General features: G+C 42.4%; 1 protein-coding gene across 2 annotated transcripts in view; it reads left to right on the top strand.

Moving 5' to 3' along the window:
- Nucleotides 1-18,278, top strand: part of PTPN9 (protein tyrosine phosphatase non-receptor type 9) — a 50,434-nt gene that overhangs the window by 7,908 nt on the left and 24,248 nt on the right. Inside the window, exons 2-3 of one of the 2 annotated variants that reach the window (XM_038418165.2) lie at nucleotides 2,319-2,378; nucleotides 17,512-17,655. In XM_038418165.2, coding sequence (XP_038274093.1) covers nucleotides 2,319-2,378; nucleotides 17,512-17,655 — 204 coding nt within the window. The remainder of the gene's footprint in view (nucleotides 1-2,318; nucleotides 2,379-17,511; nucleotides 17,656-18,278) is intronic. The other variant, XM_038418166.2, reaches the window with a different exon arrangement.

The raw sequence follows: 18,278 nt of genomic DNA, 5'->3' as shown, positions 1-18,278 counted from the left end.
ATTCTTCCCTCTGAGTCATTTCTGAACTAGTGATCTAGCTTGATACTATAGGGCATTGCGCTTCTGGACGCGTCACTTCCCAGACGAGAGTTAAAACCTGACAAGTTGTGGTCACTGGAAATCTTGGGGTACCTTTCACAAGAGTAGGGAAGTTAATTGTAGTGGTCTGGAGAAACTGACTAATTACATTCTGTTGACCTAAATAACTCCTGGAATTTCAGAAGAATTTATTTTTCACTTCCTGTTCTAAACTAATGTGCAGTCATAAGCATACCACTGAAGAGTTGCTGTATTTCACTCCAGAAGTGTACAATTCACTCTATTTATTTACACAGATTTTTTGGAGGAACAGTGTAGGGAAAAATTATTTCTCTTGTCATACTGTTTGACTATCACATGAGTCTCTGATTTATGGCCCTGTAACATAAGACCCTACTGCAATGTGTAAAAAAGGGGTACAGTTACAAGTACTACTTACACTTTAATTTTGGATTCCCTGATTCTTGTGCCATTAAAATGTCAACACAAGCATGTTTTGGATTTTATCTTCTGCTGAAAAGAGAATGCTCTGGAATGCTCTTTCCAAGCATGTCTGCAAAGCCCCTACCCTCTTCTTATTCAAATTTTGTCCCCCAAACTTTGCATCTGCTCTGATGTATACAAGAAATTAGTCAGCTAATTTGAAGTACAGCTGGGAGTAGGTTAGTCATGGCAGGGTCGGGGGAAGAAGGGAGGGAAGATGAGCTTGCAATATGTGTGAGTGTTGGTCATTACAGAGACCTCTCTGCCTATCCTGTTGCTCCAGCCATTAATTCTGTCTCTCTTAGATATATGGACCCTCATCACCATAATATGGGAGTGCCTCACAATCTTTAATGTAATCCTTGTTGAGACGGGAAATTGAGGCACAAAGAGACCAAGTGACATTCCCAAGGTCACACAGGAAGCAGAGCAGGGAATTGATTACAGATCTTCCGTGGCCCAGGATAGAATCCTGACCACTGGAACATCTTTCCTCTCCTTGTTTAACTCTCGGATTGTCTATTTGCTGGGGCAGGGACTCTGTCTAGATTAAAATCAATTCTTTAAAATAAAAACATGTTTTAGGATCTAAATTAAATACATATTTTTCTTAAAAAATAAACATATTTAAAATTTATGACAACCCATATTAAGACCTAAACTTACTTTAATTTAAGTTATTTTAATAGATTATACTAACAAAATTCAAGCAGTACATGTTTGCTGCCAGTATTTTAAATAAAATCAAACCACTGAACTGGTGGAAATCATTGGCCAAGCACCTGGAACCAGAGTTTGCTAAAAGGCTAAACCAGCTTTTGACATCAGTAGCCTCTTCTGTAGGTGCAAAGAGAATATTTTCTTCATTTAGGTTTATTCAGCTATTTCCATTCAATGACTAGTTCATTCAAACTTGAGACAGCAATTGGGAGCCGATAAAGTAAGAAAGCTTGTTTTCTTCTAATCTGTGAATAAAAATGAGGTGTAAGAGGATGAGATCTACTAGTTCTAAAATCTTGAAGGATGTGGTGACCCGAAACAGTAAGTTCAATTCAATAACTACAGGTTAATGAATACTTGCTTTGTTTAATAAATCAGTTACTTTTAAATGCAAAACATCTTTTGATAAATTTATATTTTCTGTTGTAGTCCGGTATAATTGAGATAATTGTCTTTAACTAATAAAAAAAATCAATATAAAAATGCTGGTTTTGTGCATTTTGAGTTGAATTCAAATTTCCATCCAAATGCAGCTTGACACAAATCACAAGTACAAAAGTTAATAATCTAGTAAATGAGAAATGCATCAGTCACTGTTGTCTAACGTAATAAAAATGTAAAAATTAAGAATCTGAATAAATGTAAGTGAAGCTATTAAACTGCTTAAATAAATACATATAGATATTTTGTATCTTCCTGGTTATCGAAAAGAAGCACCAAATGTAGTGTAAAGGCTGTATTTAGTGGCAAATTGACATGTTTTAATGGTTACCAACCAACGCAAATGAACTGTTCTTTAGGAAAATAATTAAAAAGTACAAATGCAAAACAAGATTAAAATCAGTTTTAAATCAAGGATTCCTGTGCTTGCTGATTTTAAATTACCCATTTTAATCATCATTTAATCCCTTTGATTTAAATCAGTCCACCCCATTCTGTACAGCACCTACCACAGTTGGGAGCTACCACCACGTGAATAGCATGTCAGTAATTATTATACTTTTTAAAAAATCCCATCTGTTTCTATTGGCTGCTTGAGGCTCAAACATCCTAAGTGGATTATTGTGTTTTAAAAGGTAGTATCGCAGAATTATAATAGAAGACTCCATATGCATGATCGAGATCGCTTGCTCCAGGTGAGTGATAGAGAATGATAATCAAATAGCACATCTCTCCAGGTTAGATGAAGTCCATAATATATTTAAAATTATGGTTTTATTTCTTATTTTTGATTTTAATAGTATTGTAACCCAGGTGCTAGTTTAGATCAATGGTTAGGACATGTGAGGTTTGTAATACTTGGGAGTAAATGTCTGAATTGCAAAACTTGAAACATTTTATGTCTTTAAGTAAAAGGTGAACATGTTTTCTTCAAACTCGCCCCCCCACCCCCAAAGTTCTTGCCTTTAGGATAAGTCCTAAAAAGCATGTGTTTTGGAAAGTTATGAGACCGTGAAAGTGAAGCCTTAAGGGCAAACAGGCTGCATAATCCCTAACTATAAATAAATGCAAATACACACGTGCTAATGGTATGCAAAGGTTGCAAACTTACAGCAAAAAAGTCAAGACATACAAAAGCTGAAGTCCTTGTAGCCGTGTTTCCTCATGTGTCTTTGAAAATGGACCAAATTTTCAAAAACTGGCCTTCACCATTTGCATCCACACATAATTACTGGTAAAGTTTTAGGCCTGCAATTATCTGTGGCCACAATTTCTGTCACTTGGACATCTAAGTACCAGTGCTTAGGTGTCTACAGCCCCAACCTGCAAATGATTGTGCATGGGAGACTCTAGCAAGATCCAGGCCTATAGGACTTAAAACTGTGCCCAGAAAGTTACATTCACAAAAAGGGGAGACCCAGTTAGGGCATGGGGGGTTGCATATCCAGCCTTCTCGGTATTAAAGTATTAAATTAACAGCCTCCCTTGTAATCCAGATTTCCTCAAATACAACATTGGTGAATTAACTTTACCCTTATAACTGCATTTCCTGACTGATATAAGCACCTACCTAACTTAAAGCAATGATAGGAATTTTGCTTTTAATTCCCTTGTTTAAAAATTAAAAAAATAGCTGTAGCACTATGGAATTATGCAAAATAGAACTGCACAATTCCATAAATTCCACCAGCCTGCTTGTCATTGTCTGCAAGGGAAAGTTATACCGATAGAAAGTGAGGCATGAATTTAAAGCGCTGTAGTAATATCTGCATAATTCCCCAGATACTCGCTCTTGTGGCATAAGAGTGGCTGTTGCCAGTTTATCTTATGTCACTTTGGCAGCAGTTTAAACTAAACCAAAAAAAAAAAAAAAAGTAAAGTACTCTTACTCCAGAATCTGAGTGTTCAGATGTGGAGTTACATTGGAGTTTAGCTATACTGGCCTAACTGGAAAAATTTCCTGTGTGGACACGCCCTTAGATACACACATCCAATCTACCTCCAAGACTCTTTCACACAGTTTCATTTTTCTTGCAACTCCACAGGTTTTATACCACACCAGTATATGGATATAGAAAAAGCCCAGATGCGGCATTGTGTACGTGTAGGCTTGGAAAGATTAGATTTGCATTAGTGAATGTTGGTCAACATCAAGTTCAGGGTACACACACAAACAGATGGAAAAAATATTTCCATTGATGATAGAAATTTACAGATAGGTAAAAATAAGAAAAATGCTACTTGAGAACTTATTAGAGACTGTCATTAAATAATTGTCTGACCCTTCCGCATCATAATTTCCCACAACTGTGAAAATTTAAATAGATATAAATTAGGAGAAAAAAATGGTTAAAAATAAACATTGATCTTATCCGCTGAAATGATAAAAATGCAAATTGAGTTCTGCGAAGCTAACATGCGTGCATGAAAATTAGGGCTTGTCTACAGTTGAAATGCTATGGCAGCACAGCTGCAGAGCTTCAGTGTAGACACTACCTACACCGGATGGGAGGGGTTCCACCTCCCCGAGAGGCAGTAGGTAGGTGATGGAATAATTCTTCCACTGACCTAGCACTGCCTTCAGGGCTTAGGTGAGCTTAATTTTGTCGCTCAGGGATGTGGATTTTATAAATGCCTGAATGACGTAGCTGAGTCGATGTAACTTTTTAGAGTAGACCAGGGCTTAATATTGAATCATGTCCAGTTTACTGTGGGGAAACCTTTTATCAGCAAGGTCTAATTGTACACAGAGCAGGATTTTCAAAAGTGCTCAAGAGTTGGCCTAACTGTGCTGCCAGAGTCCATTTAAAAATTCCCGGTGACGTCAGGCCAATGCCGAGTGCCTTGGGAAATCCCACCTGTGCACCGTTAAAGTTCAGCTGGTTTTGACTTACTTGTTCACAAGATGTCTTTTTTTTTTTTTTTTTTAATGGACAAGTTTTTAACTCCTTGTTCCTGTAACTAAACAATGGCAGAACAAATTTTGCTCTGAGAAAAATACACACGGCTACGCCTAACATCAGCTGCAGGGGCAAGGTTTGTCCCAAAGGTAGAACGTTGAGGAGAGCTGTGAGTGAAAATAGAGGGCGTTATCCTGGAAGGTGAATTGGCACCATAAGTGCCGTGTGTGCAATTTGAAAACTATAATCAAAATGGAGAGAAATTCACTATTGCCGGAGTGCACTACAAACTGTAAAGCACGATAGGTACAGTGGAAAACAGAAGAGTAGCAGGCTGCACAAACATTGAGTAATGAATTAGATCCTTAATTAGAAGGAATCTATTTCAGCAAGAAATTACCCTGGGACCTCTGTGTCCAAAAGCAAAAGGTGTATCTGAGCTAAAGGCAAACCTGTGTTGATGTGAGTAGTAACCCTATGTGAGGACCTTAAACAGTTCAGTGTGCAATAGATACACATGTTCAGACTCCCTTTTTTCCCCATGGAAGTCTCCATACAAGTGCTGCCCAAGCTCAGCCTTCCTGGAGTCTGAAGTCCTCTGTTTAATCCACAGCACTGATATTGTAGAGCAGAGGCAAGGCCAATGTAAACTTTCCCCACACTGCTCTGCCAGTTAGCCTCAATCATGATGTGGAGGGATCGGCTCTAGCCTTGAGAAAATGGACATGAAAAATGAACTATTTACTCTGTGTTGTCCCCAGTTTGCTAGCCAACAAGGCTGTCATTTATGGTGGTGGCTGTCTTTTGATGGCCCTATCTACTGAGAATGGAGACCACTGATTGTTTTCTCAGAAATTACTTATCCATTCGGTGACTCCCGTAATTTATTCATCCCAGGATAGACTAATACAACTGCTGTATCATCTGATTTTTCTCACACAACTAATGTTACAGTTTAAAGTCCCAAACCTATAAACACTTGCATAAAGTAGCTTAGTTCAAACCAGTGATTCTCAACCAGGGGTACATGTACCCCTGGGGGTCCACAGAGTCTTCCAGAAGGTACATCAAACCATCTAGATATTTGCCTAGTTATACCACAGGCTACAGAAAAAGCATTAGCAAAGTCAGTACAAACTAAAATTTCATACAGACAATGACTTGTTTATATTGCTGTATATACCGGGGTGGCCCAACCGTGGCTCATGGAGCCCCTCATACTCCCCCATTCTCCATCTACCAAACTGGGTGGGGAGCTTGGGGCTTCTGCCCAGCTGGAGAGGGAGGTCTAGGGGCTTCAGCCCTGCACAAGGCACCTGCCAGGGCTGGGGGCTTCAGCCCTATGGGGTACACCTGCTGGGGCTGGGGGCTTCAGCAGAAGCAGAGCTGAAGTCCCGGACCCTGGCAGTTGCCTCCCGCAGGGCTGATGTCCCTAAACCACCCTCCCCAGCTGGGCAGAAGCCCTGAGCCCCAGCAGGTGTGCCCAGCTCTCAAACTTCTGAAGATTATCGTATGCGCCTCAGAAGGTCAGTAAGTTTGGCCACCCCGACATATACTATACACTGAAATGTAAGTACAATATTTATATTCCAATTTATTTTATAATTGTATGGTAAAAATGAGAAAATCAGCAATTTTTCAGTACTAGTGTTCTCTGACACTGATTTTTGTAAGCAAGTCATTTTTAATGCGGTTTAACTTGGGGGTACGCAAGACAAATCAGACTACTGAAAGGGGTACAGTAATCTGGAAAGGTTGATAGCTACTGTTTCAAACCACCGCTCATCAGTTACAGGTTGAGGGGGCTAGGAAAAAGATCTCCCATACAAATAGCTTTGCCTTCATGTAGAGCAATGCACGCACACGTGTGTTTGACTCGGTGAGGAAAACACTGGGCTGAGCATGCTCAGCAAATTGTTTTCAATTTGCTTGTAACTTAATTTCCAAGCAACTTTCCTAGACCAAGACAAAGCCCTATTCTTCATTCGGGGATGAACTTCTTCCAAGTTGTTTAGGGTTGGACAGCGTGGTCTGCTCTGCGAGACACATGGAGCAAGACATGAGCCCAGAATTTATAATCTGAGTTGACGGACAACATACTCCAGGGATGCAATTCACTGGGAGATCAGGGAAACTTCCTTCTCAGAGTGTTTAACAAACATTTATTATTGATAAAGTGCCTAAGGTACTTCATAAGAAATAAAGTCACAGACCCCTGCCTTGAGCATTTTACATTCTATGGGCCCCATTCTTCTGTCCTGCTCCTAGGGAATCCCCCAGCTCTTAGGGGAGTTCCTCACTTGATGCAGAACCATCCTTATAGCTAGGACCCTACCAAATTCATGGTCCATTTTGGTCAATTTCACGGTCATAGGATTTTAAAAATCGTAAATTTCATGATTTCATCTATTTAAATCTGAAATTTCACAGTGTTGTAATTGTAGGGGTCCTGACCCAAAAAGGAGTGGGGGGGGCGAGGTACTGTCACCCTTACTTCTGTACTGCTGCTGGTGGGGTGCTGTCTTCAGAGCTGGATGCCTGGCCAACAGCCGTCGCCCTCTGGTTGCCCAGCTCTGAAGGCAGTGCAGAAATAAGGGTGCCAATACTGTGACTCCCCCTAAAATAACCTTGTGCCCCCCACCCTGCAGCTTCCTTTTGGGCCAGAATCCCCAATATGAGAAACACTGGTCTCCTCTGTTAAATCTGTGTATTATAGGGTAAAAGCACACAAAGGACCAGATTTCATGGTGGGAGACCAGATCTCACGGTTTGTGACGTGTTTTTCATGGCCGTGAATTTGGTAGGGCCCTATTTATAGCTCTAATCTGCCTGCCCCTCATACCTCACTGTATGGGAGCAGAGAGTGGAAGGGAAGAGGTGTAGTAGCTTGAGCACACTGCACTCTGGCTATCCTCAGCTTGCAATCAGCATAAACTAGAGCAGCCCTGAGGCCTTAGGCTAGGAGTTGGGCGGCCCCCTTGGAATTCAGGAGGCTGAAATGACACTTAAAGCCAGTATTGTCCTTCTTCACCCAGTGCTGGACTGGAAGGTCAAAAGAATGGCACTTTTACTGACTTGTTTAAGTCTGAGTAAGCTGGACACAAAACATCTGTTCTCCTAATGGCTGAAAAAATGCCATTTCCTTCCCCACCCAGATATCTCAGAAATAACTGAAAATGGGGTTTTTTTTCCCTTCAAATTTTTCATCAAAGTCACTGCTGGTTGGAGCCCAGAGTGTGATCAGTTTCAGGTAATTTACCTGAGCAAATGCCAGAGCTGGGGGGGGGGGGCCTTGGAATGAACGTGCCCTCTGATGGAGCTCTGACGCTGCAATCTCTCTTCTTGTGGTTGTGGTGTCGTGGCTGGCGGGGACTGTGCTGCTGAGTTGTGTTATGTGCTGTGTGACTAGAGATTAGAACCAAGGCAACCCTTTCCCCTCCCCTGCTCCTCCTGCTCATGCGTTATGGTGCCTTCAGTATCCCAAACACAAATACCATCTGCTGGAAACAGGATGTGCCTGTGTTAATAATTGCATTAGAATGTGACACTTCAGCACCTGTTTGAGTCCCTGGTGTATTTAACAAGAGAGACCAGCTGAGATCATTTTGTAGGCGGTAGAGGGTTTACAGGAAGGAAGGACAAAGCACTGCAATTCCCCTGGGAGAAAAAGAAATTGGAACAGGGATCATTAAAAGAACTGATGGCAAGAGGGTGTCTTAGCACTTGATGGCCATTGCAAATGGCATCCCCTGGAGAGATGACTTCATGGTATCTGAAAGAATATTGAGTGTGGCAGGATGCAGGCTGCTCTCCTACAACCTGGAATCTCAAGGGGACCCTGCCAGAAGCCTTGGCTGGGATGGGCATTGCTCATAACCTTTTTTTAGAGAGCTCAGACTGCTGGAGTAGTAGCTGCTGTTGGTCAGGCACTGTTCTGAGAAGTTCACGCTGCTGGAATCCTAGCAGGCTTTGATAGGAAACCGTTGTGCGGAAGCTCACGCTGCTGGAGTCTTAGTTCAGTGTTGCGAGAGACTCTGCTCTAGGTAGATCTGCACACTGGGGATTGATGTAGCACAAAGAAACTAGTTAATTACAGCCTGTGTGGCCATGCCTACATGTATGGTGGGAAATTCCCCCCTCTCTAACATTGGCACAGATCTGCCAGCAATAGCAACAGTGGGAGCTCTAGCTCCAGGCTCCAAGCAAGACTGTGTTTAAAAGCACTGCCAGCTTTATTTGTGCAGCCCGCAGCACAATGAGGGGTGGGGTGCAAGGCTGACTTTTGATTGGCACCACTGGAGTGCAATTCATCATCACCTTGTCTATGCAAAGGTTCCCACCTGCTGTTGCTACCTCTGGTGGGGAGCTTTCCCCTACCGTCCTCACTCAGGCAAGGCTCTGCTAGGAGCGTGCGGCTGTGGAAATGGTGGTGTTAATGGATAACTTAAAGTCGCTCCATGATGGCTGGTGAGATAACAAGCTTCATCATATTAAAACAGCCAGTGCAAATAGAAGGGACCTGGCAAATATCCTGCCCCATTAGCTGGAATCGTGAGGTGAAGCCATACATAGGGGCCCAGGCCCGGGCCAGTCACACATGGCTGGTGAAGTGCTGATAAACTCAGGCCCTTCGCTTCCTCCCGTAGGAAGTCATTAACACGGAGGACCTTTTCATGCTGACTAGCTCCGAATCATTCCAGTCATTCTGCCTCGCTGGGAGCTGGCAGGCTCCCCAGAGAAGCCTGACATCCTACACCGCCGCTTTGCGCTTCCAAATTCTTCCTGTTCCCACTGCGACGGCGGCATTTCTCGAAAGCCAATCTTAGCTGCTTTTGCTTGTTGTTTGTTGCTCTTGCACAATGCTGGGGATAATGGAAAATTCCTTAATTTCAGAATGGCTCTTCCTGTTTTATGTCATGGGCTGGGTGACTTCAGTTCTTTGTCTGTGTTCATTTGGCTGTATCCTTTCTACTGGGGTTTGTTTGGGGAGAGGGGGGTAGGAAGCATAGTTTAATCCTGAACGGTTGACTAAAACACACCCTGCCAGATGGTCTCTAGGTTAGAGCAAAGGAGTTGGAGGGATTGGGTGTCCTTTGTGTGTGCACCTTTAAAGCAATGAAATGGTGTTAAAAGCAGTAGTGATTTCTCTCTCTCTCTCTTTCTCATCAAGTTTTCAAAACAGGAAAATCACATGCTGCTATATGAATAAAACCTTCACATGATTGCACAGTGGAGTCTGATAAATACACAGCATTACAAAAATGATAAAGCAATACATAACATTTGTTTTGAAAAAAATGGAGGGGGAATTTAATTGAAACCATTAACCTTTAATTATTTCTTAAACTACAAGAGACCCAATTCCCCTATCATGAGTTATTAAAACAGACTTATTTGTACAAAGAAAATCCTAGGATAAAGATGGAACTAGAAAGAATTCCAGATTTTAAAACCGGTGCCTTTTAAAAAAATTAATATTTAACCCTTTAGGCACAAATCAAAACTCTGTCCTCTATCCAGCCTCTCCATCTGTTTCTTGTGGCTCCTTCATGGCTTCTCTAAACCTAAAAGTAGTTTGGTTTATATGGGACAGTTTGGTTGGCTGGGGGAGGTTTGTATTTACAGGTGGATCCATGCTGGCACATTTAACAGGAATTTATATGTGTCCATAGCGAGAAATTCAAAGGCTTTTAACAACAAATCCAATAAGCTATTGAAGAAGGAGTTTGGAGACCATGTGAGACAGACAGGTGTCTTAGGAAAAACTTGAGGTGGACACTTAATTTTAGCTGGGTCCAGTAGATCAGTGGTTAGTTCTCAACCTCTCCAGACTACTGTATTCCTTTCAGGAGTCAGATTTGTCTTGCATATCCCAAGTTTCACCTCACTTAAAAACTACTTGCTTACAAAATCAGACATAAAAATACAAAAGTGTCATAGCACACTATTACTGAAAAATTGCTTACTTTCTCATTTTACCATATAATTATAAAATCAATCAATTGGAATATAAATATTGTACTTATATTTCAGTGTACAGTATATAGAGCAGTATAAACAAGTCATATAAATAACAAGGAGTCCTTGTGGCATCTTAGAGACTAACACATTTATTTGGGCATAAGCTTTTGTGGGTTAGAACCCACTTCATCAGATGCATGGAGTGAAAATACAGGAGCAGGTATAAATACATGCAAGGATGGGGGGTTGCTTTACGAAGTGTGAGGTCAGTCTAACGAGATAAATCAATTAACAGCAGGATACCAATGATGGAAAAATAACTTTTGAAGTGGTAAGAGAGTGGCCCATTACAGACTATTGACAAAAAGGTAAGGAGTACCCGTGGCACCTTAGAGACTAACAAATTTATTAGAGCATAAGCTTTCGTGAGCTACAGTTAGTCTCTAAGGTGCCACGGGTACTCCTTTTCTTTTTGCATATACAGACTAACACGGCTGCTACTCTGAAACTTGACAAAAAGGTGTGAGTAACAGTAGGGAGAAATTTAGTATTGGGGAAATTAAGTTTAGGTTTTGTAAAGACCCAACCACTCCCAGTCTCTATTCAGGCCTAATCTGATGGTATCCAGTTTGCAAATTAATTCCAGTTCTGCAGCTTCACGTTAGTCTGTTTTTGATGGATTTTTGTTGAAGAATTGCCTCTTTTAGGTCTGTTACTGAGTGACCAGCGAGATTGATGTGTTCTCCTACTAGTTTTTGAATGTTATGATTCCTGACGTCAGATTTGTGTCCATTTATTCTTTTGCATAGAGACTGTCCGGTTTGGCCAATGTACATGGCAGAGGGGCATTGCTGGCACAACCCCCATCCTTTCATGTATTTATACCCGCTCCTGTATTTTCACTCCATGCATCCGATGAAGTGGGTTCTAACCCACGAAAGCTTATGCCCAAATAAATTTGTTAGTCTCTAAGGTGCCACAAGGACTCCTCGTTATTTTTGCTGATACAGACTAACACGGCTACCACTCTAAAGTCATTGTATGAAATTTTAGTTTGTACTGACTTTGCTAGTTCTTTTTATGTAGCCTGTTGTAAAACTAGGCAAATATCTAGATGAGTTGATGTGCCCCTGGTTGAGAACCACGGTAGCAAATAATGCATTGGATTGGGAGTCAGGAGACCTGCATTTTTTCTGGCTTTGCCACTCACCTGGTTGTGACGTGGTACAAATCACTTCATTTCTGTGTGCTTCCATTTCACCCATTGTCTGTCTTGTGTGCTTTGACTATAAACTCTTCAGGGCAGGGATTGTATCTTACTATGTGTCTGTACAGGGCCATGCACAATGAGGCCTCCATCTTAGAATCATAGAATATCAGGGTTGGAAGGGAACTCGGGAGGTCATCTAGTCCAACCCCCTGCTCAAAGCAGGACCAATCCCCAATTTTTGCCCCAGATCCCTATAGTTGGAGTCTCTTTGTGTGACTTAATTCCCTTCTACTAATAGATCCTTTGAGTCATTATAGCGTGTAATATTGATAGCTGAGGTTAGTTATTCTGAGATCACTCAGGGGACCAGATGGGCACTTTCCTTTCAAACAGAAATAAACAAAATTCTGTTCTCTGCTATGTGCGGTCCGCTCTCATTGACTTTAATGGGAATTGCACATGCATGGCTCATTGCAGAATTTGGCTTGAAATCATTCGCACAATACGTGTGTAGCGTTGAAAGTACAAATAAAGGCATTGGAAAAAGGAAACTGAAATATTTATTTCAACCTGCCAAGACCCTGGTTCAACAGTCCTTGTGTTTCTCCTTTGAAAACAGATGACCTCACTAGCCCCTTAGTTCACAAAAGGGAGCAGCCCTTACATTTTTAGCTCTAGGGGAGGTTGTATTGTCACCATCTCTCACATGGGAAACAACAGAATCCTGACCGTGGCAGGTAGATGAAGGAGGAAATGAATTGCAAATATTTGCTTTAATAATGTATTTATAAGCTATAAGTTCACCCCTAGGGTCTGAGAATGGTTTAGGTGCTTTTTTGCATTTATTGAAAAAGCAATTAATTTCCCCTTTTCCGGGAAGAGAAGTTTTTCCCATAAAGAAAAATTGTATTTCATGCATATATTGAGTTCCATACTGCAAGTAACAAGACCGTTTCCCCTAGTGGTTACAATGGGTTTTATACTTCTCGGCTGTTGGAGCTGCACGGACTGGATGGATAGCTCAACTGACCAGGAATGCATGTTCTTAGTCAGTGTTCATGCCACTGGGAAAGTGCTTATGCCCAGGAGTGTAGCGTTAATCCTCTGCAGCTGCTGACCCAGGCTTAAAACAGTGCCAGGGGACACCCAGAGAGAGCTAGATTCTAGCTGATTTACCGCAGTGACAATCCTGAGTAATTCCATTGAAACAAATGGTGTCACTTTGGATTTTCTGGTTCAGAGCCCTTCTTCTTTAACTACCTTTTGGGATCCTAATCTAACTTTTATTTGTAAGTTTTTGGTTGTCTCTTTGGCTGTTACCTGCTAAAGCGACTGCTTTATCCTAGTTGATGTGTGCGATGGGGGGTTTAGTGAGGTGGATGAAAGAGCTACAGGATGGTGCAAGATTTCTACCAACCTGAGAAGACCACACCAAGGAACCCCAAGTGAGTAACTTGCGCTGTATGCATATGGAGTCTTCAAACATAAAAGGGCCCCTGGTGTACAAACTTGCAGTTCCATAAGCAAAACACAATGAGCAAGTTCTCAGTCTACTAACTAGTTCAGCCTCGCTCTCTTTTTGGATCAGCCCTTCGATATCTATTCACTTTATCAGTTGATTTGCTTTTTCAGCACCTAGCCTACTATGAAGTTTCAACCAAACAAATCTAAGGCCAAGATCCTACAAATACTTATGCATATACTTCAAGTCAAGTATGCGTGCACTTTTTGCATCCTGCAAACGTTTCCTCAACCAATGTTGAGCAGCTTGAACCGGGCATCTAAAATTGACATAGTATTAAATTGAGTTGTCTTGTCTTCCTTTTGTTTCCATCCACTCTCCATGCCCCTGTCTCCGGTCAGTAGCAACTCCACCCATTTCCCTTCTAGGCAGTTCTGTGACTTTCTTGTTATGCCTAGTTGGAAACAATAACTTTGTTCTCATCACTTCCCGTGTAACTCAGTAGGATCAAAGTTTTCATTCTCAGATTGCAAGTTGACTAACATTTCTACTATCTAAAAGCTTTCCAGTCTATTTCTGTCCCTGGATGTGCTTTGGAATGATGTAGAAGCACATCAAAAAAACCCAAACAAGCAAAAACATGCGGGGGGGGGACCTGCTGGGTTGGTTTTAAGTTTATTTCTCAACCTTTAAAGGCTGCTATCATGACTTGTGTTACAGGACTGCCAAGAAGCAGCAAACACTATTGGGACCCCATTGTGCTAGCTCTGTATAAGCATATTGTCAAAGACAGTCCCTGCCCCATAGAACTGGCCTAGTTGCATCCACTCTTCCTTCTATTCAAAGGGACGGTACAAAAACTAGAGAGGAAATTGCAAGACTGATGCTGCTGTTGCTAGAGATGGAGCAGAGCAAGTGGCATATTTGTATCTGTCATATCTATTAAGATCTCACCATTATATAGACCAGGTTATTCTCACAAGGACCAATGTCCAGGCCAAATCAGAAAGAACTGTTCCTATGATCTGAGCCAAGAAGCACATCCTGGCCAGCAGGAGGCAGAGTCCGGCAATTGCCCCCTGGAGTTGAGGCCATTTCAGAGGAGAAGCTAAGTTTAAAGAGATTATTGTTATTTGATGTTTGTGTTCCCAACGGGCACAGAGGCCAAACCAAGACTGGGGCTGCGTCATGTGAGGTGCTGTATAAACACCTACTGAGAAACAGCCCCAGTCCCCAAAGAGCTCCCCATCTAAACAGACAAAGGGGAGGGGGAGAGAAACAGAGGCACAGAAAGATAAAGACACTTGCCCACTGTCATACAGCAGGGCACTGACTGAGCCAGCGAGGGGACTCAACTGTCTTGAATCCCACCCACCCCTGCACCCTATTCACTAAGGGTAAAATTTTCAAAAGCAAAAACGGGACTTAGACGCTTGAAAACGTTACCCTAGATCCCACTGCCTCTGTGGTGACAATTAGAGCTGTCTAGCCAAGCCTCAAAAATCATCTCACATTTTTAATGAAAGTTGAGTCTCCTATATTTACGTGATTCCCGGTGCTGAGGCTACGAGGAAAGCACCAAATATCATGAGTCTTGCACTAAAATGATGAGCGTTGGCAATGCTGCTATTGCTTGAGGAAAGCAAATAGTGTGGATTAATCATACATGTGGTTTATTTTATGCAGAGCCATCTTTATATCTTGCCGGGTGATGCATCCCATTCTACAGAGGGTTCTTGGCTTCTTCTATCTAGGGATTTATTGTCGGTTATTTATTTTTGAAATGATTAACAGCTCAGAGGGGATGAAAAGGTCCTTTGTATGTTCTCACAACAGAATATTTGGGGTTTTGTTCTGCTAGGATCTTGGGAGGATCCTGTTAGGAGGTTAGCAAAAAAAAAAAAAGTATTGTCTTGGCTAGAAAAGGAAACCACTGTCTCAGGGATCGCTCAGGGGAACTGACACTCATCCAGCTCCTGCCTCACTGTCATATTTAAAGGCAAAGACCTCTGAGGTTTCCTTTCAAACACCATAGAAAGCCCTCTTGCTGGTACACAACAAAGCTCAAGTTCTTTGAACATACTTCTCAGCCTATCAGAAACCCAAACCTGCATCCCTGCCTGTCCCTCTAATTTCTCTCTTTGAATGTTTTGCTGCTGCCTCAAACAACTCAGTATATGCAAACCAGAGCTTGTATTTCCCCAGAATCCACACTCTGCTCTAATTCTTTGTCTTATTCACAGAAGCACCATCCTTCACCTCATTCAAGCCGTGAGACTCCTCTTCCCTCTGCCCCCACGGCTAGGCTTTTTGCCAAGCTATTTTGCTTCTTTATCTACAACAGAATTCATCCTCCCCCTCCTGTCTATCCCAATCACCAAGATATTCCATCCTTCGCCAGCCTCCCACCCTGGCAGCTCCAACTCCTCCTTCTCCCTTGATCTCTGCTCCATCCTTCCCTGGTACCGTTCTTCCATCCCAAACTCTGCTACTCTGACCGAACCCCCCTTCTCCTTGTCTCTCTCCATTGGCTTCACCTCTTCTTCCATGGTAAGTGTCCTCTCCTGGCTTCCAGGGCTCTCCAAAACTCCTCCCCTCCCTGTGGCTTGGCATCACTTGCTCTCTGTGCTATGCCCTATTTCCTCTCCAACTGTTCTGTTTGTCTTCACCCTTTGCCTTCTCTCCCTGCCAGATCACACCAAGTTTGTTCGTTCTCTCTCTCTCTCATATAAACCATGCAAACCTTTGCCTATTCCACAGTAACCACTAGCACATCCCATGCTGTGTGTATTCCATCATGGAATGTACCTGCTTTTGCCTTTTAGTTAGAGTGTAATCCCTTCAAGGCAGAGGTTTACAAGTTTGGCATTTACTGTATGGAAATGCATGTACTTACTGTGCTGCATAAATAACTAATGTGGGACAAAGACCCAGCTTGAGTCACACAAAGAGGACTGGTAACTAAGGATGCTTTTGCCTGATGTGGAATAAATTTAATAGGTTGATAGATTTCAAGGCCAGAAAAGGCCATTATGATCACCTAGGCTGACTTCCTGCATGTGACAGGCCATGGAATTTCACCCAACCATATTTCTGTCTCTCCCAGAATTTCTGCACTGTAATTGATCTACAACCTCGTTATCCCAGTCGGAACTGTAGATGTAAATAACTCGGGGAAATAGCGAGAGAGCATGAGGTTGGTATTGGAAGGAAATGAACCTGGGTCTAATGTGAGGAATGTCTCTCTAATGAGGCATAGCTGAGACAGTAAGAGACCATGACTCTGGTAAGGCGAAGGCTGGTGGGATTCTAATATACCTGGCATCGTCTGGAGATGGTACAGTTCATTCTCAACAGGTATCCAGCAGTGGGGAGGCTAGGAGATCTATCTCCCTTTCTCCGGATTGCCAGCTATCGCGGTTTCCAAAAGCACTGAGTGGCTTTCCAGATTCAGTCTCTGAGGCTTATCTAACTAATCACACACAGCTATGACCCAGCACTCTCATGGCTTCCTGATGCCTTTCATAGCTGCCACGGAAAGCAATATGCAAACTCTGGAGGCCTGTGTTAAGTAGAAAAGTGACTTGCTGCTGTAGCTAACAATGCACCAATGAATGATCCCTGTTCTTTTATTGCTTAATCAGCCAAAGCTCCTTTGTTCCCACCACTCTCATTGGCTGCTGGGATTGATGAAAAGAGTGAGACTGAGTGATTGGTGCATCATACTGCACAGCTTCACTGCCAGCTTTCCAATCATTCCATCTCTTTCTCTCTGCTGATTTGTGCAGGTTGCTTTGAGCTGGTGATTTGCATCTCCTTTCTCATTTCATTGTTTCTGCCTTACCATGTGTCACCTACTTATCTGATCCATCTAATGCTTTTAGATGCACAAAAAGAACAGGAGTACTTGTGGCACCTTAGAGACTAACAAATTTATTAGAGCATAAGCTTTCGTGGGCTACAGCCCACTTCATCGGATGCACAGAACGGAACATATAATAAGAAGATAGATATATAGATACAGATAAGTTGGAAGTTGCCATACAAACTGTGAGAGGCTAATTAGTTAAGATGAGCTTTATGAGCAGGAGAAAAAAACTTTTGCAGTGATGATCAAGATGGCCCATTTAGACAGTTGACAAGAAGGTGTGATTAGATACACAGTGGGTTAGAGTGGATTTCAGAATAGCTTCTGTACCAGATTATTTTCCATCCCTTGGTATTTAGTATGTGCAAATACTAATGTGTCTCTTCCCTCTTGCCTTACCATGCATGTCTCTCTCTCTCTCAAATAGGCCACGAAGCAGTTCCTAGAGGAGATTAACAAGTGGACTGTGCAGTACAATGTATCTCCGCTTTCCTGGAATGTGGCCGTCAAGTTCCTCATGGCTAGGAAGTTTGATGTCCTCCGAGCGATCGAGCTGTTCCACTCCTACAGGGTACGTGAGCTGGAGCTGTCTTGGTGAAGGGGGGAGCTGGAGTCAGGCTGGGCTTTTCTGTGCTGCTAAGTGATGTGATGCATTGCAAAAGCTGTTCTCGTTTCCAGGGGAACAGTTATGCCCTCAAATGCTTTTTTTCTCGGATATTTTTTTGCTTTGGTGAAAAACCTACAAGCGTATAAATCAGCCATGCAAAATCATTGAGAGTCACCCAGGCACAAAATCAATTCAAACCACCCTGCCAGGATGATGATAGCAAAAAAACCTAGACAATGGTTTAAACTTGCCCATCCCCCAAACTTGTTCCCTTTCAGATGCTTCTCGTCTTCCCCTGCTTGGTCATGGGTTTTTTTACAGGAATGTGTCCTAGAAATTATTGAACTGGGTAATTCTAGGCCATGCCAATATCCAGCCTTCCTCCCCATCTCTTTTCAGGAACAATATTGGATTCTGTTGAGCAGGGGTTCTCAAACTAGGGGTCGGGACCCCTCAGGGGATTGCAAGGTTATTACATTGCGGGGGTCGCAAGCTATCAGTCTCCACTCCAAACCCAGTTTTGCCTCCAGCATTTATAATGGTGTTAAATATATTAAAAAGTGTGTTAATTTATAAGGGGGGGGGTC

Source organism: Dermochelys coriacea, chromosome 10 (assembly GCF_009764565.3).
Source record: "Dermochelys coriacea isolate rDerCor1 chromosome 10, rDerCor1.pri.v4, whole genome shotgun sequence".
Lineage (NCBI taxonomy): Eukaryota > Metazoa > Chordata > Testudines > Dermochelyidae > Dermochelys > Dermochelys coriacea.
Note: the sequence above shows the minus strand (reverse complement) of the source record. Positions and strands in the feature narration are given on the sequence as shown.